Source organism: Carlito syrichta, unplaced genomic scaffold, assembly GCF_000164805.1.
Source record: "Carlito syrichta isolate Samal-C Ts95f unplaced genomic scaffold, Tarsius_syrichta-2.0.1 Scaffold314795, whole genome shotgun sequence".
In the NCBI taxonomy this organism is placed as follows: domain Eukaryota; kingdom Metazoa; phylum Chordata; class Mammalia; order Primates; family Tarsiidae; genus Carlito; species Carlito syrichta.
The window spans coordinates 296,883-315,185 of record NW_007258891.1 but is presented as its reverse complement, the minus strand read 5'-3'; the positions used below and the strand labels follow the sequence as shown (position 1 = coordinate 315,185).

The 18,303-nt window shown below is 38.7% G+C and overlaps 1 protein-coding gene across 3 annotated transcripts in view; it reads right to left on the bottom strand.

The window, feature by feature from the left end:
• LOC103274522 (uncharacterized protein KIAA1841) overlaps window positions 1-18,303 on the bottom strand; it is a 51,349-nt gene that overhangs the window by 14,272 nt on the left and 18,774 nt on the right. For 2 of the 3 annotated variants that reach the window (XM_008071968.2, XM_008071969.2), the window contains 2 exons: window positions 14,994-15,117; window positions 10,044-10,196 (listed from right to left, as the gene is read on the bottom strand). In XM_008071968.2, the coding sequence (XP_008070159.2) occupies window positions 10,044-10,196; window positions 14,994-15,117 (277 nt within the window). The remainder of the gene's footprint in view (window positions 1-10,043; window positions 10,197-14,993; window positions 15,118-18,303) is intronic. The other variant, XM_021719545.1, reaches the window with a different exon arrangement.

The window sequence follows — 18,303 nt, the reverse complement described above, 5'->3', positions numbered from 1 at the left end:
GGTAGCGCATGCCTGTAATTCCGGCTACTGGAAGGCTGAGGCAGAAGGATCGCTGGAGCCCAGCAGGTCGAGGCTGCGGTGGCCGGGAGTGGCCACTGCACTCCAGTCTGGGCGACAGAGTGAGACTCCAACTCAAAAAAAAAAAAAAAAAAAAAAAAGAATATGCTTTCTAGCTGTCAGGGACTAAATAGTTAAAGCATGAAACTGTCTACCTAGAAAAGCAGAGTCCAGATAAGAATAGTATGTGTCTTTCAAAGTACAGAAAGTGCTGGTCAAGGACAAAACTAATATGAAATGTTAGCAGAACAGTCTGAGTCAGGGTACAGACACTTCTTGATAGAGGGGAAGTTTAATGTTGAAGATTGGGGAAGTTTGAAGGCCTGATTGTATTGTGCTTATATAAAAACTCTGGAATAAAGAGAAATGGGGCCACTCGGGGACTAGCCCCGGTGCCCTCCCTTTGCAGCAGAAAGGAGTCTTGTATTCCTTTTACGTCTCCACTCCCTCTTTCAGGTACCCCAGTAACCCCGGCTGGTCCGGACACTAGCCAAGTCTAACTTTATTTAGATGCCGTAGATGTACAAGCTTGATTGTTTGAACAAAAATGAGAACATTAAACAAACATCACAGCCCTAATGACATTGTGACTTTGCTGTCAAGTGTAGATTTCGCCTTCCAAAAAGAGCTTGTGACCATTTTATATGGTTTGTCTGGAGACTTGCGTAAATCTTATGTTTTAGTAAAATATTTTTTGTTATTTTACTTTGACTTGTAGTTTATTTTACTGTGTTTATTTCATTTTCCGAATGTGACAACTGTATTTAAACATTAAAATTCTGGTGGAACACTCTGTTTTGGTCTTCACTATCTTACAAATTAAATGGAAGAAGGAGATTTTGCCAGTTTCCTCTCACTGATATAAATCTGTGTATGATACTGTTGAGTGGAGGGTTCGTAAACTGGCCCTGTACGTGCTTAAGGCATCAGCATCTGGCTTTTTTTTAACCTACTGAACATTTGAAATAAACATATGAGCTGGGCTCGGTGGCTCAGCCTGTAATCCCGCCCCTTTGGGAGGCTGAGGTGAGTGGATTGCCTGAGCCTGCGGGTTCGAGACCCGCCTGGGCAGCGAGACCTCATCTCTACAATAAATCAAAAAATCAGCCAGGCATGGTAGTGCATGCCTGTAACTCCGGCTACTTGGAAGGCTGAGGTGGAAGGATCGCCGGAGCCCAGCAGGTCGAGGCTGCGGTGGCCGGGAGCGACCACTACACTCCAGTCTGGGTGACAGAGTGAGACTCCAACTCAAAAAAAAAAAAAGAAAGAAATATATGTTCTCTGGTTGGGTAGACAGTCATTGGCTTCTGGCTGCAGTGTGTGAAAATCACTGTCTGACAGTCGCAGCGAAGAAAGCAGTTGTGACTGACGTGTAGGACTTTCACATGTTGGGCCACAATGCTGCCTCAGATTTGGGTTCTGATCTTTTTCTTGGTTCTTGTCTGGTATGTTGACCCTCACCTGGGGTTTTGCAGAGGCATTTGTGAGTCTTCTTACCATCTGATGAGCAGATCTCCAGCAGTGTCACAGAAAGGTTCCCTTGGGAGAGCCTCTGGCCCAGTGTCCTTTTCTGCTTTCACCCTACTAGACTTGGTGATAGTCCCTCCTGCCTCTCCATCTCTAGTTCCTGATCCTTGTTATTTTAAGTCGTAAATGTAGCCTGTCCTAACTATGTAAATTTTGACCTTCAATGGAACCTGTCTCTTGCAGTTAAAGGTAATGAATATAGTAGGCCATCTGAATTTTCCTCATTCTTATTCTCATGATTCTAGAATTTCTTCAGAATGTGGTGTATTTTATTGTGCTCCTACGTAAGATGAACAATTCTCTATTAAAATTACATTTTCAACATATCCCCCCCAAAAATTGGACTCCAGTCCTTTCTGGCTTGTAGTGTTTCTGCAGTTAAGTCTGGAGCAATGCTGATGGATCTTCCCTAGTAGGTAGTCTGACCTTTCTCTCTTGCTGCCTTTAGAATTTTTTCTTCCATGCTTTCTTTGTGGACACAGATTACTATGTGCCTTGGGGATGGTCTTCATTCCTTCTTGCATCTGAAGAATACCTTTCAGTATTTTCTTTAAACTAATTTGTTAGTTGCAAATTCCCTCAAAAAGTTTTTTGTTTCCCTCAAATTTTATTACTTAAAATTATTTTATCTTAATTCTTAAAGGAAATCTAATGAAGACATAGATTTCTAGATTAGTTATTTTTTTGGTACACTGAAGACCTTGTAAATTATAATCTTGCTTCCACTGCTACTTCTGAGATGTGAATTCTGTCTAGTTACTGATGGTTTGAAGGGATTCTGTATGTTTTCCTCTGGCTGCTTTAAAAATGTTCTTTGTTTTTATGTTTTCTGCCATTTCAGTATAATATGTGTAGTTATCTTATTGAGAGTCACAGGAATTCTTGCATTTATAAACTAATATCTTTCAAGAATTCTGAAAAGTCCCAGCTATATCTCCAAATTTTGCCTTTGATCCATTATCTTTCCCTTCTATTGGGAATTCAATTAAAAAGTTAGACATTTCCCCATAAAAAGACAAATACTACATGATTCCACTCTATGAGGCAGTGTGGTCAAATTCATAAACAGAAAGTAGAGAGGCAGCTACCAGGGACTGATGAAAGGACAAATGGGTAGTTGTGTTTCAGTTTTGCAAAATGAAAAAAATTCTGAAGACTGGGTATACAACATTGTTAATATACTTAGAACTACTGAAGCATATCGTAAAAGTGGTCAAGATGGTAAATGTCAAATGCTATGTATATTTTACCATGATTTAAAAAATTTTAAGTCTTGCACTTATCTTTTTAAATACATTATTTTGTTTCTCTGTGCTTCATTCTGGAAAGTTTCTCCTGACTTTTATGTTTCAATTAGCTAGTTTTTCAGCTGCATCTAATCTGTTGAATTTGCCACTGAGATTACATTTCTTTATTGAGGTTTTCAGTTATAGCATTTCTATTTGTCATTTAGTTCCTCCTTTTTTTTTTTGAGTGGAGGTCTCTGATCATAGCCTTGACCTACTGGGCTCAGGCAATCCCTCTACCTCAACCTCCTGAGTAGCTGGGACTACAGGTATGTGCCACCACCCCTGACTAATTTTTTGATATTTTGTAGAGACAGTTGTCCAGGATGGTCTTGAACACCTGGGCTCAAGCAATCCTTCTGCTTCACTCTCCCAAAGTGCTAGAATTATAGGCATGAGCCACCATGCCCAGTCTTAAACACTTTTTTATTACTTTTTATAGTTTATAATTCCCTACCAAAAAATTCTGAGCTAATCTTCTATCAACTTAAACTAGTAATCCTATTTATCCTATAGGCTGTGTCAATAATTTCATTACTTACAGTTTCTGCTGTCTAAATTTTGCTGTTCCCATTCTGAGTAACTTATTTCCACCTATGTCAGATTATATTTATAAGCTGAATATTTTGTTAGAAAAGTGGTTTGCAGAAATAATTTGAGGCCTAGAACAGTGTTATCTTTCACAAAAGGTTTTCAGTTCTTTTTGCCAGGTGTGTGGGAATAGTGGCAATCTGGGATTATCTTAACCAAAGTTCACAGTTTGAAATTTTCTAGGCAATTCAAATAATCAAAGTCAGGCTGCAATCTAGGCAAGGGATGGCTCATTTCTGATGTACTCTTAAGGGTGGGACTGTTATTCATTAGTGTCCCAACTATTGCCAGACCATGGAACTTGACTATTCCCCCAAATCCTGACAGGGCACCAAAAGCTCACTCCAAACTCTCAGCCACATCTTTCAGATTGGTAATCACCCCCAGGACAAAGATGGCCCTGAAAATTGGCTCACTTTTTTGAGTTCCTATTATCTCCTGTATTAATACCAAGAATTAGCTGGGTGCTGTGGCTCATGGCTATAATCTCAGCACTTTGGAGGCCGAGGCGGGAGGATTGCTTGAGTCTAGGAGTTTGAGACCAGCCTGGGCAATATAGCAAGATTTCGTCTCTACAAAAAATAAAAAAATATTAGTTAGGCATGGTGGCATGAGTTTGTAGTCCAAGCTACTCAGCAGGCTGAGGTGGAAGAATTGTCTGAGCCCAAGAGGCCAAGGCTATGGTGATTTGTAATGATCATATCACTGCACACTAGCTTGGATGACAGACTGAGACGCTGACTCAAAAAAAAAAAAAAAAAAAAAAAGCCCACTAAGAATTTACACTAATTCTTCATTATCTTACTAGCTCTTTAAGGTTTTAAAATGGCCTTTATATTTATATTTCATCTATCCTTTTTTAGTTGTCTTTTGATGGGAGGATTGGTCTGAATTACTTAGTCTGCCATTGCTGGAAATATAAATCACCATGTGAGCTGTTGAGATTTTCAGTGAGTCCAAGCTATCATGTCAGTCAATGTACAGGAAGTCACATGAAAACTTATCATATAATTTAATTACTGTTTATTCATTGAATCCTCTCACAATAAATAAAATATCTGTAGTTAATACAATTAAAAATATAATAAGCCAAAGAGTTACAATTTTTAAAACTATATCTTTCTCAAAACAAAGTGAAAATGTAATAGTGAAACAACCTGACCACAAATAAATGTAAAGACTAAAAAAGACAAACATAACAGTATGATGAATTAATGAAACATCTTGGGCCTAGGAAAGCTAGTCTCATTTTGCTTAGTCTCATGTCCAATATAAATAGCTTTGGGCCAGGTTTGGTGGCTCAGCCTGTAATCCCAGCACTTTGGGAGGTTGAGGCAAGTGGACTGCCTGAGTCTGTGGGCTTAAGACCCACGTGGGCAACCTGGCGAGACCTCATCTCTACAGTAAATCAAAAGTTAGCAGGGCATGGTAGTGCATGCCTGTAGTTCCGGCTACCAGGAAGGCTGAGGCGGAAAGATTGCTGGAGCCCAGCAGGTTGAGGCTGCGGTGACCAGGAGTGTGCCACTGCACTCCAGGCTGGGCAACAGAGTGAGACTCCAACTCAAAAAATAAACAAATAAATAGCTTTGTATGCAAGTTGCACAACTAAAACTGCAAATATGACCATCATGTTAGCAATCTATTACTTTACCAATAAAATTTCTGACTAATCAAAATTAGTAATTGATTGTAAATATGACAAAATTAATCCACCTAAAATTCCATAATCCATTATTCAGTAATATTCATGCCAATACCCTAAATTCTTTGCTCCTAAATTTCATCATTCCCATCTGGCAAAACCCTAATTCTGCATGAACTCAACAACTCATTCCCCAGGCCTGCAAGTGCTACTGAAGAAAGTGATAGAAAAAGGCATACTGGATTCTACCCTAATTTTTGATTACCAATTTCTAATGAGCTCTCAAACTTCTTGGCAACACATGACATTTCTCTGGAAAATTCACTCTCCTGTTTTCCAAAAATACTATTTCAAACTTTCAATACTTCCCTCGAACTTTGGAACCTTCCCTCTTCTCCCTCATTCTCAGCAGATGGTTTTATCTTCTACTTTTTAGAATATAGAAAAAGCTAAAAATCCCCAAACACCTATAGAAGGAACATACCTCAAAATAGTAAGTGCCATCTATGATAAACACACAGCTAACATTGCTAAATGGACAGAAACTGGAAACATTTCCCCTAAAAACTGGAACAAAACAAGGCTGCCCACTCTACCCCCTCTTGTTCAAAATTGTGTTGGAAGTCCTAGCTTGGGCAATTAGACAAGAGAAGGAAATCTGGGGTATCCAAACAGGAAAAGAGGAAGTTAAGTTATCCCTCTTTGTTGATGATATGATCCTATACCTTGAAAATCCAAGAGGATCTGTCAAAAACCTGCTTGCACTGATAAAGGACTTTGGCAAAGTCTCAGGGTACAAAATAAATGTGCAAAAAACAGTTGCATACACCAACAACAAGCAGGCAGAGACCCAAATTAAAAGCACAACCTCATTCACAATAAATGAAATACCTTGGCATCTTCCTAACCAGAGAAGTGAAAGACCTTTACAATGAGAACTACAAAACACTGCTCAAAGAAATCCAAGAAGATATAAACAAATGGAAAAATAATCCATGCTCATGGATAAGAAGAATCAACATTGTTAAAATGTCCATCCTACCAAAGGCAATCTACAGATTCAATGCAATACCTATCAAATTACCAACATCATTCTTCTCAGATCTGGAAATGACAATACAGAAATTTATATGGAAACATAAAAGACCAAAATTAGCCAAAACAATCCTTAGCAAAAGAAACAAAGCAGGAGGTATCATACTTCCAGACTTCAACCTTTACTATAAGGCTACAGTAGTCAAAACAGCCTGGTCTTGGTACAAGAACAAGCACATAGACCAATGGAACAGGATAGAGATTCCGGAAGCAAAGCCTCCATTCCTCAACCAACTCATCTTTGACAAAGCCTCCAACAACAACTCCTGGGGAGAGAACCTATTCAGTAAATGGTTCTGCGAAAACTGACTGATCACATGCAGAAGATTGAAACAGGACCCCTACTTATCACCATACACAAAAATTAACTCTAAATGGATCAAAGACCTAAATGTAAAACCTCAAACTATAAGAATCTTAGAAAACACAGGAGACACCCTTATGGAAATTGGAATTGGCAACCAATTCCTATTCAGAACCCTAAATGCCCATACCTTAAGAAATAAGATAGACAAGTGGGACCTCATCAAACTGACGAGCTTCTGCAAAGCAAAAGAAACCATTAAGAGAACAGCGAGACAGCCCACAGAATGGGAAAAAATATTTGCCAACTGTATATCTGACAAAGGCCTAACATCCAGGATCTACAAGGTACTCAAACATGCCGAGAGGAAAAAAACAAACAGCCCCATTAAAAAGTGGGCAAAAGACATGAATAGACACTTCTCAAAAGAAGATATACTGGCAGCCAACAGACAAATGAAAAAGTGCTCAGCCTCACTCATCATCAGAGAAATGCAAATCAAAACCACACTGAGATACCATCTAACCCCAGTAAAAATGGTGATCATTCATAAAACAAACAACAACATGCTGGTGAGGATGCGGAGAAAAAGGAAAAGTTCTACACTGCTGGTGGGAATGCAAACTAGTACAACTTCATTGAAAGACAGTGTGGAGGTTTTTGAAAGAACTAGAAATTGACCTTCCATATGACCCAGCAATTCCCCTATTGGGAATATACCTGGAGGAACTCAAATCATTCTACAAAAAAGATACCTGCCCATGTGTGTTTGTTGCAGCTCTATTCACAACTGCAGAAACATGGAACCAACCACGTTGCCCATCGAAGCTGGACTGGATAAAAAAATGTGGTACATATACACAATGGAATATTATACAGTTATAAAGAAGGTCAAATATATGGACTTTGCAGCAACTTGGATGGATTTAGAGTCAATCATACTCAGTGATCTATCACAGAAACAAAGAACAGAATACCATATGTTCTCATTCATAAGCGAAGCTTGAACAATTATAATACTGTAAGAAAGCAACTGGCAGTAGTGGGAAACTGTTGGGGGGAGTGGGATTGGCAGTTGAGGGAAATTGCTAGCGGAGGGAGGGACATACCTCATCAATAAGGGTACCTGCATAATCAACGTTTGTATACCTAACCCTGAATTATACCCCACATCTTAATAATAATAAAATTTAAAAAAGAATACAGAAAAAGCTTTAGATTGGCACAAATGATCATGCAAGTGACAAACCACCATTTTACTAATATCTGCAACCACTCTCCTCTTCTCTCCTGTTATAAGAGAGGAGCTGTCATTCCTAATACTGCCACATATGCTTAAGATCCCAGCCTACCCTGCCTTACTCAGAAACATATTATCAACCTCTCCTCCACTGGATCCTTTCCACTGATTTTTTTAAAAAGTCTCTATTAGCAAAACAAAAACAATAAAAATCCATAACCTAATTACTGACCTATCTCCTCCCATTCTCAAATTTCCCAAAAGACTTGTCATGTGCACTGTCTCCATTTGTTCACTCTCCTCTCAGCACATACCAACCTGGCTTCTGGAACCAACACTCCACCAAAACAGCTCTTCACAGCTGTGAATTCCAGGTCACTAAGGCCAAGGACACATTCCTTTCTTTATTTTACTTGTCCTCTTAGGTATCAGAGATCACTATCTCTTTCTTTAACTACTACTCCCTTAACTTTCATGACATCCTTAGTTTTCCTCCTATTATCCTGGCTGCTGCTTCTTTTTTCTTTTCTTTTCTTTTCTTTTTTTTTAGTGAGAAAGCAGAATTTATTGAGAGTTCAGAGAAGCTCCCACAGCGGGAGGGGACCTGAAGGGGTTGCCCTATCCTGGCTGCTTCTGACCATTTTCCTTTGCAGGCTGGTGCTTTTTATCCAGCCATTAGATACTGGAATTCCTCCAAGCTCCATCCTAAGCCCCCTGCTCTTCTTATGCTCAGCAAGTGTACTTGCTGGCTTTAATTATTTATTTCTGAGAAAACTTATAAATCATTATCTCTAGCCTAGTCACTTCTCTGAGTCCCCAAACTTAGATCTAATAGCCCCTGTCTGGTTATCTTAGAAAGTACCTCAAACTCAAAATGCCCAAAACAAAACTCATGAATCTCTCTCCAAACTGAGTCCTGTCTACTGTTTCCTTTTCAGTAAACAACAACACCATCTATCTGTCCAATAGCACCAATAAGAAACTAAGCTTTCCTTGACTGCTCCCCTTCTTCCTGGGATACAATCTGTCAAGTCATTTTAGTTTTACCCCTTAAATATTTATATGAAATCCATCCATTTCTCTTCATCTCCACTACTCTAGTCCAAGTACTCTCTGAGACTACTGTGATAACTTCCTTTTGTATCTGACTCCACTGACTACTTGCTAAGCCATTCTCCACACTGCAACTGGTATTTTCTTTTTCTTTTTTTTTTTTTGAGTTGGAGTCTCACTCTGTCGCTCAGACTGGAGTGCAGTGGCCGCTTCCAGCCACTGCAGCCTCGAACTGCTGGGCTCCGGTGATCCTTCCGCCTCAGCCTTCCGAGTAACTGGAACTACAGGCACATGCTACCACGCCCGGCTAATTTTTTATTTATTGTAGAGATGAGGTCTTGCCAAGTTGCCCAGGTGGGTCTCGAACCTGCGGGTTCAGGCAATCCACTCACCTCAACCTCCCAAAGCGCGGGATTACAGCCTGAGCCACTGAGCCCGGCGCAACTGGCATTTTCTAAACCTCAGATAAAAGAAAAATCCTAACATGGCCTACAAGGTCCTGTCCTTGCACGGTCAGACACCTACTTACCTCCCCAGCCTTGTCTTAACTATGCATGTTTTCTACAGTAGGCTCAGGTTCTTTCAGGCTCTTTTACTCACTATGTTCCTTTTGGCCTTGCTGCTCTGACTTGTATGCTCTTCCCCTTCCTCTTTGCTATACATACTCCTACAAATCCTTCAGATCTCAACTAAATGCCAATTGACTTCAGTAGCCAGATCATACAAGCCTATAATAGAAATTTATAGTTCTATAGCTTCTTCAAACATTTCTTTGCATGTTCCTCCCCACTTTTAGTATTACTATCTGAGCTATAAGTTCCATAAAGTCAGAGACTATTAATTTTACATGCTACCCTCTTCCTTGCACAGCATATGGCACATATTTGGTGCTTTTTAAGTATTTTCTTGCAGGGTGTGGTGGCTCATGCCTGTAATCCCAGCACTTTGGGAGGTGGAGGTGAGAGGATTGTATGTTGTTGAGTAAAAATGGCAAATTACAGAATAACAGTAGTATGATCTCATTTCCAATTCAAAAAACCATATAACTGTGCCTGAAATGTATAAAATAAGGTCTGAAAGGGAACTGCTGACTATAGTTACCTCTAAGAAGAGATGGAAAATGGGAGAAAGAGGAACTACTTCCTTATATACCTATTTATGTGTTGTATGAAGTCTTGTCTACATAAATGTATTACTTTTATACTTTTTAAAAACTGTAACTACAAAAGAGCAACTTTCAAAATTTACCTTTGTAAGCTGAGTGGGATCAAACCGAAGAACCTTTTGGTTACAGCAGGGATAAATTCCAGTGCCAACAGTACTCAATGAACTTGCTGCAGTAGGATAAATCACTGTTTCTGAGTGGTATTGACAATGTGAAAATTCAACACAGAGAAAAGCCTGAATAATAGAAACATATAAAATCAACTATTTTTTCCACAATGAAGTTATAAATCTCAAAAACACATAAAGACCACATACTGCATGTTGTATTGAAATGTACATAAGATCAACCTGGGCAACACAGTGAAACCTTATCTCCACACACACAAAAAATAACCCCGGCTAACGTAAGCGGCTGAGGTCTTCAGGAGGTCAAGACTGCAGTGAGCCATTACAGTGACTATACCACTGCATTCTAGCCTGGGTGACAGAGTGAGACCCTAAGAAAAAAAAAAGTACAGAAAAGGCCAATCTATACAGACACAAAATTAGTTGTCGTCAGAATCAGGAGATTACAATGAAATAGCGGCAAATGGGCACAAGGGATCTTTTTGAGGTGATGGAAATGTGTTAAAACAGTGATGGTGATGGCTGTAAATTTACTCTTAACAGTGAAAAACTTCAAATGAGTACACTTAAAGTGAGTAAATGTTATAGCATATAATTCTACCTCAATAAAGCCATTAAACAGCAAAAAAGAAATCACTTTTCTCAAAATTCAGATGAATTAAACTGATCTTGATGTACATTTAATTTTACAATTGCCAATCACCTCAAAAGTTTTCCAAATAAAAGTCAAATGAAATGTTGCCTCACTTGGTTACTTCTTGATGTATTTTATAAGGTAAATATTTAGGGCTGGGCGCAGTGGCTCAAGCCTGTAATACCAGCACTTTGGGAGGCTGAGTTGAGAGGACTGACTGAGTCCAGAGGTTCGAGACCAGCCTGAGCAACTTGGTGAGACCTCATCTCTACAATAAATAAATAAGAAAAAATTAGCTAGGCATGGTGGCACACGCCTATAGTTCCAGCTACTTGGAAAGCTGAGGCAGAAGGATCACCTGAGCCCAGCAGGTCAAGACTGCGGTGGCCGTGAGCATGCTACTGCACTTCAGCCTGTGCGACAGTAAGACTCCAACTCAAAAAAAAAAAAAAGGTAAATATTTAGCATCTAATTAATAAAAGCTGTGAAGTAACTTTGAATCATTGGCTTTGGAAACTTTGAAAAAACTTATTAAGGGCTACTCATAAATTTAACAATCAGGTTTCAGATGTTTATAAGTTGGTAAAATAGGGCCAGGCATGGTGGCAAAGGCCTGTAACCTCAGCTACACAGGAGGCTGAGGCAGGAGGATTGCTGAAGTTCAGGAATTTGAGGGCAGCCTGGGTAACACTGCCAGACCACTTGGCTACATGGCTGGGAGCGGGGTAGAGAGAGGTTGTGCCAACAGGTCTGAGAAGCAGTTGGTTGGGATTGACCCTGAGTCTAATAGGTTGGTATGAAGAAGGGAAACTGGGGCTCTGAGTGGTGAGACTATTGGATTCGGAAATACTACGGGACCCTAAAGGTTGGATTATGTTAGCTATTTGGGCAGGAGAGAGCATCCTTGAGCAGGCAATACCTTACTTACACCTGAAAGGGATGACACTTTTGGGCCTGTGCAGGGGACACCATCTGTGGATAATGATAATGATGGGCTTTGAGAAAAGGAGATGCTGAAAAGGTGAAATCCTTTTTTCTAGAGAGGACCAAAGCATGTGCTGAGTCATTTTGTCTGGTTGGGAGAGCTCTTGAGAGGGCAACACCATTACCTGGTAGAAGGTGGAAAGTTTGTGGAAGACAGCACATGCCAGGAGATTGGGGAAAGACCCTAGAAGTTGTTATTGTTTCTGGGAGGCGAAGATCCTGTGCAAGTGGTGGTAGTGCATCCTAAGAGGTAGGTGGTATCATTGGATGAGGGTGATCCCGTTAGGCCTGGGTGAAGAAAGCCTTGAATAGGTAATACCATTAATCTCTGTTGGAGAAGGACCAGAGGAGGTGAAAGAGTGATGTCACGGACTGTGTGGATCCACTGGGCTTTTGGGAGGTACTCTGACTGAGTACTCTGAATACTTGATTCTTTTGGGGAGGACTCTGAAACAGGATGAAAGGCCATAGCATTGCACTCTGAGTGAGCCCTTGTTGTGAGAGTTCCTCACTGTGAGCGACTCTGAGAGGTGGTAGCACTGAATAGGGCACAGTTAGGGAAGGGAAGGAATTCTGAGTGAGTATATTAAAAAAAGAATTGGCAAAATAATTTTTTAAAAACCCAAAATTTATAATTCTAAGGACTGATTTTGAACATAAAAGCATAACAGTCTAAAATTCAGAATTGTGAATTGTTAGTTTCAATTATAATTTTCAAATAATTTTTTTTCTTTTTTTTAAGTTGGAGTCTTATTCCATCGTCCAGGCTGGAGGGCAGTGGCACGCTCATGGTCATCCCAGCACTGACCTGCTGGGCTCAGGCAATCCTTCTGCTTCAACCTTCCAAGTAGCCTGAACTATGGGAGTGTACTGCCATGCCTGGCTAATTTTTTCATTTATTGTGGGGCCGAGGTCTCGCCAAAATGCCCAGGTTGGTCTTGAACCCCTGGACTCAGGCAATCCTCTCACCTCAGTCTCCTAAAGAGCTGGGATTACAGACTTGAGCCACCATGCTCAGCCAATAGTGGTTTTTAATTTAAAAATCCTGAGAGTCTGATAAAAACTATAAGGTACACATTCTCATATACATAATATTTTGTATATAAACTATTTTATGAGTTTATGAACTCTTCATAATAAATATTATAAATTAATATTCAATTTGCTATAAAGAAGAGGAAATATATCTCTCAAATTTTCTGCATTCTGACATGCTAATCAAGTCAGGTTTTAGAAGATTGATATCCTTGATTATTTATAAGTGATACTCCAGGCAGGGTGTGGTGGCTCACACCTGTAACCTCAACACTTTGAGAGACTGAGGTGAAAGGATCACTTGAGGCCAAGAGTTTGAGAGCAGCCAGAGCAACATACCAAGACCCTGTCTCTACAAAAAATTTTTAAAAATTAGGCAGGTGTGTATATACCTATAGTTTTAGCGATTTGGAAGGGTGGGGCAGGAGGATCACTTGAGCCCAGGAGTTTGAGTTTACAACGAACTATGATCATGCCACTGCATCTAACCTGGGCAACCCTGTCTCTTAAAAAAAAAAAAAAGAGTGATACTCCAATTGTGAGGAGAACCACTGCATACCTATTAGACTAGCAACAACAATAACAAAAACCCTAAACCTGAATATCAATTACTACTAAGATGTGACATAGCTGGCAGGAATGCAAAATTGTCCAGGGACTTTGGAAAACTGTTAGGTATGGTAAGTGTTAAACAAACCTACTCCTAGGTTAATTACCCAAGAGAAATAAATGCCCATGTTCACATGGGTTTGCATGAAAATGTTTATAGCAGCTTTCTTCATAATGGCCCCAAACTAGAAATACTACAAATGTCCTTCAGCTGGGGAATGTCTGGACACACTGTGATATATTAATACAAGAGAACTTAGCAGTTGAAAAATCAAGTTAATTCATGAAACAATGTGGATAAATTTCACATTTTTCTAAGTGAAAGAAGCTAGACTCAGAAAGCTAAACACTGTATGATTCTATTTATAAGATGTTCTGGAAAAAGCAAAACTATAGAGTCAGAAAACAGATCAGTAGTTGCCAGGGACGAGGGTGGGAGAAGAAACTGACTAAAAAGGGGGCAAAAGGGAATTCTTTTTCATTTTATTTATTTTTTCGAATTGAAGTCTCACTCTGTTGCCCAGGCAGGAGTGCAGTGGCACAATCACGGCTCACTGCAGCCTTGAGTAGCTGGGACTACAGGCATGTACCACCATGCTGGCTAATTTTTTGATTATTTTAGACATGAAGTTTGGCTATGTTGCCCAGACTGGTCTTGAACTCCTGGGTTAAAGCAATCCTCCTGCCTCAGCCTCTCAAAGTGCTGGGATTATAGGCATGAGATACCATGCGCAGCAGAATTCTTTTGAAGCAATGGAAGAGTTATATCTTTGATTGTAGAGGTAGTTACATGACTGAGTTTGTCAAATCTCACAAAAAGGATGAATTTTACTCTAGATAAATTATACTTCAATAAACCTGATTTTTAAGAATTATGAGACCTTACGGAACCCACTGAGTGGAACCTTACACAGTTTGAAATTCTACTGTGATGCTTTCGAAGAGCAGTTCTTTCTTTCCCTCTACTGAAAATCATTACCCAAGTGAGAGAGGAAAGTTACTGGGAGGAGGGAGAGGAAACTTTAGGGATTCATAAGATATTATATATAGAAAACAATAGATCTATACATAAGAATAATTAGGAATGACTGTGATTTGTAAATACCTATTTATTCCATAAAAGTGTTTGTTATAAGTTCCTTCAAGAGACAAGCTTTAATATTATGCTTTTATTATAGACTTCATTTATAGAAAATGAATAAACTTTTTTGGAATAAAACCGTTATAATAACAAGGGCACATATTGATATGATAGCATCCTATCTTCAAAGGTGTTTCTGAATTTCTACAGAAATGTTAGAAACAATGTCAACAGAAAAAAGTTTAGTTGAAAATTGAAGGTCATAATAATTTCTTCTTTTTCCATTGAAAAAAGTGATTTAGTCACTTAAAACCTGTTGCTTTTCTCAAAATTTGACAAAGCATTGTTTCAGAAATGACAAAAAGAGAATGAAAAACATGGCAAGAGAAATGCAGCTAGAAATAAACAATGTTTTAACAGAACCATTGCTTTTGCTACTGATTTCTTTAAAAAGATGTTGGATATTGTCCAAACACATCCGAACATACTAATTAAACAGCAGATAGTAAAAGAACTTTGCTCTCAATGTTTGCAAAGCAGGATATTTAAAAAAAAAACTCACCTGATAACATCTTGAACAAGTCAGCCAGTTGATTGTTCCCCACAAGCGCCAATATACATCTCTCCAAGATTTTAATTCTTCAAAAAGACTATTCAAAAACTCATGAACATCCCATGTCTTATCTCTGGGGAAAGAGTCTCAGTTTTATAAGCAAGTAATATAAGCAATCTGTCTTAAACAGAGCTTTTAAATTTATGGCTTATTTCCAAAAATATTCCTCAAATGATAATATCGTGTGAACTACACTGAAAGGCAGACATAATTTCACTTGGGAGTTTGTTTACTCTGTAGACAACAGAAAAAGGTATGAAAGACTGAATGAATGCCAAATTATTTTGCTAAGCTAGAGAAAAGATTAAAAATTAAATATAGTTTTAGCAGGCCAACAATTGGGAATTAAGCATGTGTTGTTAAATGGAAACTCTATTTTAAATTGCATATAAGACAAGTTGTTACTAATTTTTTTGCTAATGATTCTAAACATTTTATTACTGTATTAGTTCTTTGCATAATTTTCAAATAGCATTTTTTAGTAATTGGGTAATACAGAATATACAATCAAGTCTTCGTAATACACTTTTTTTTTTTTTAAGTTAGAGTCTCACTCTGTCATCCAGACTGGAATACCAAGTGGCATGATCACGGCCACCACAGCCTCAACCTGTTGGAAACAGGTGATCCTTCTGCCTCAGCCTTACAAGTAACTGGAACTACAGGTACGTGCCACTACACCTGGCTAATTTTTTGCCTTATTGTAGAGATGAGGTCTTGCCAAGTTGTACAGGCTGGTTTTGAACCCCTGAGCTTAGGCAATCCTCTTGCTTCTGCCTTCCAAAGTGAGCCACCACGCCCAGCTTACATTTTTTTAAAATTGAATAATGTAAAATTTAGAACTATCAAAGGCTTAATTGTCACGGTCATATGCAACTCAGGTTCCTATTCTTTTGAAGTCACTATTTTAATGTTTTCTAACTTTTGCTGTTTTTGGCTTAGCTCAACAAATAACAAAATGCTATAATTACAAATTACATAGGCACACTTATCTTAAAAGTAATTTAACAATTTTTTTTTTCTGTCAGAGTCTCACTCTGTCGCTGGAGTGCAGTGGCATGATCATGGTTACTTTAGCCTTGACTTGCTGGGCTCAGGCAATCCTTTCACCTCAGCCTTCCAAGTAGCTGGAACTACAAGCATGCACCACCACGACTGGCTATTTTATTTATTTATTGTAGAGACAAGGTCTCTCCATGTTGCCCAGGCTTTTCTTGAACCCCTGGGCTCAGGTAGTCCTCTCACCTCGGCCTCCCAAAGTGCTAGGATTACAGGCATGAGCTACTGTGCCTGGCAAAAACAATTTAAAAAATATATACACCAACTGCAGACTTGTAGGAAAATACTTTGAATAAAACAACAAAAATGGCCGTGAAGTTAATATCAATTACTTTTTTCATCTACTACTAACATTTATTGTTGCCAGATGGAAGTGATTTTCGAAAGGTGAGTCAAGTCTCAAGGAAAAAAACGTATAAAATTTCAGATGCTTTTGGAGGCCAAGGTGAGAAGATTGCCTGAGCCCGCGGGTTCGAGAACAGCCTGGACAACATGGTGAGACCTCGTCTCTACAATAAATAAAAAAAATTAGCTGGGAGTGGTAGCATGCGCCTAGTTCTGGCTACTTGAAAGCTGAGGCGGAATGATTGCTGGAGTTCAGCAGGTCGATGCTGGGGTGGCTTTGAGCATGCCACTGCACTGCAGCCTGGGTGATGGAGTGAGACTCCATCTCAAAAAAAAAAAAAAAAAAAAATTCCAGATGCTTACAATAACTAATGATGATTCCCTATTGTACTGAGAAACATAAAACAATTCAAAGTTGACTGTATTATTGATGTTAGGGTCAAATTAAGTGCTGTTCTGTATCTCTGTTTTAATGTTTAAAATGTGAAATATAACATTTGTAGGTTTCTTTCTTTCATAAAAGTGCTATAATATTTTTTTTTTTGAGTGCTATAATATTTTTTTTTGGAGTCTCACTCTGTCACCCAGGCTGGAGTGAAGTGGCATGCTCACAATCACCACAGCCTCAATCTTCTGGGCTCAGGTGATCCTTCTGCCTCAGCCTTCCAAGTAGCTGGAATAACAGGCATGTGCCACGACACCTGGTTAATTTTTTAAATTTATTATAGAGATGAGGTCTTGCCAAGTTGCCCGGGCTGGTCTTGAACCCATCGGCTCAGGGAATTCTTTCACCTCAGTCTCCCAAAGTGCTGGAATTATAGGCTTGAGCCACCACGCCAGGGCTATAAATTTTAATATAGAAAAAAGAATAAGCAAAAAGAAAATTAAAACCATCCATAATACTATCACTCAAAGGTAATACCACAATTAATGTTTTATGTGAACATGCTATTTTAAATGCTATTTTAAATCTTAATTTATTGGTAATGACTTTCTGTGTGCATATATATGCATATAGAATATACACACATACACACACACTAAAGTAAGTGTATATATACATACATATACTTTCTATATACTATAAAGTATATATACACACACACCTTAGTATACCATATATATATACTTTAGTATATATATACTTTCTATGTGTATATATAGAAAAAAGTATACATATACATATTCATTGCTTAGAATTTTTTTTTTTTAGAGCTAGAGTCTTACTCTGTCACCCAGGCTAGAATGCAGTGGCACAATCACAGCACGCTACAGTCTCAAACTCCAGGGCTCTGGTGATCCTCCAACCTCAGCCTCCAGAGTAACTAGGACTTCAGGCTTCTGGCACTAAGCCTAGCTAATTTTTTAAATTTTTTGTAGGGGCGAGATCCTTCCTTGAGGGATCCTCCTATCTCAGTCCCTCAAAGTGGTATAAGCCACCAGGCACAGCCTACACATTATTCTTAAAGCTGTGCATTAAGAATTGATTAGAGACTCATATAGATATACTACTATTATATGGATATATTTCATTTTGGATATATTCTAGTTTTTCAAATCATTTGAGTGTTTTCTTTTTTGGCTACTTAAATTATATAGCAATAAATGTCCTTGTTAAATGCTTTTACAAATTCAACATTACTTTTGTGCCTAAATTCCTATCAGCAGTAGGATGTTGTCAAAAAATACACACATTTTAAGTTTCCACTTCCTGAGACATTATACCTATTTATATTACCCTCCCCCAACTCAGAATGAGAACTTATTTTGAATATAAAAGAGAATATGCATTATATATGAATGGAATACTGGCAAAGTATGAAAAACAAATAGATGACAGAAAATCTAAAGTTAA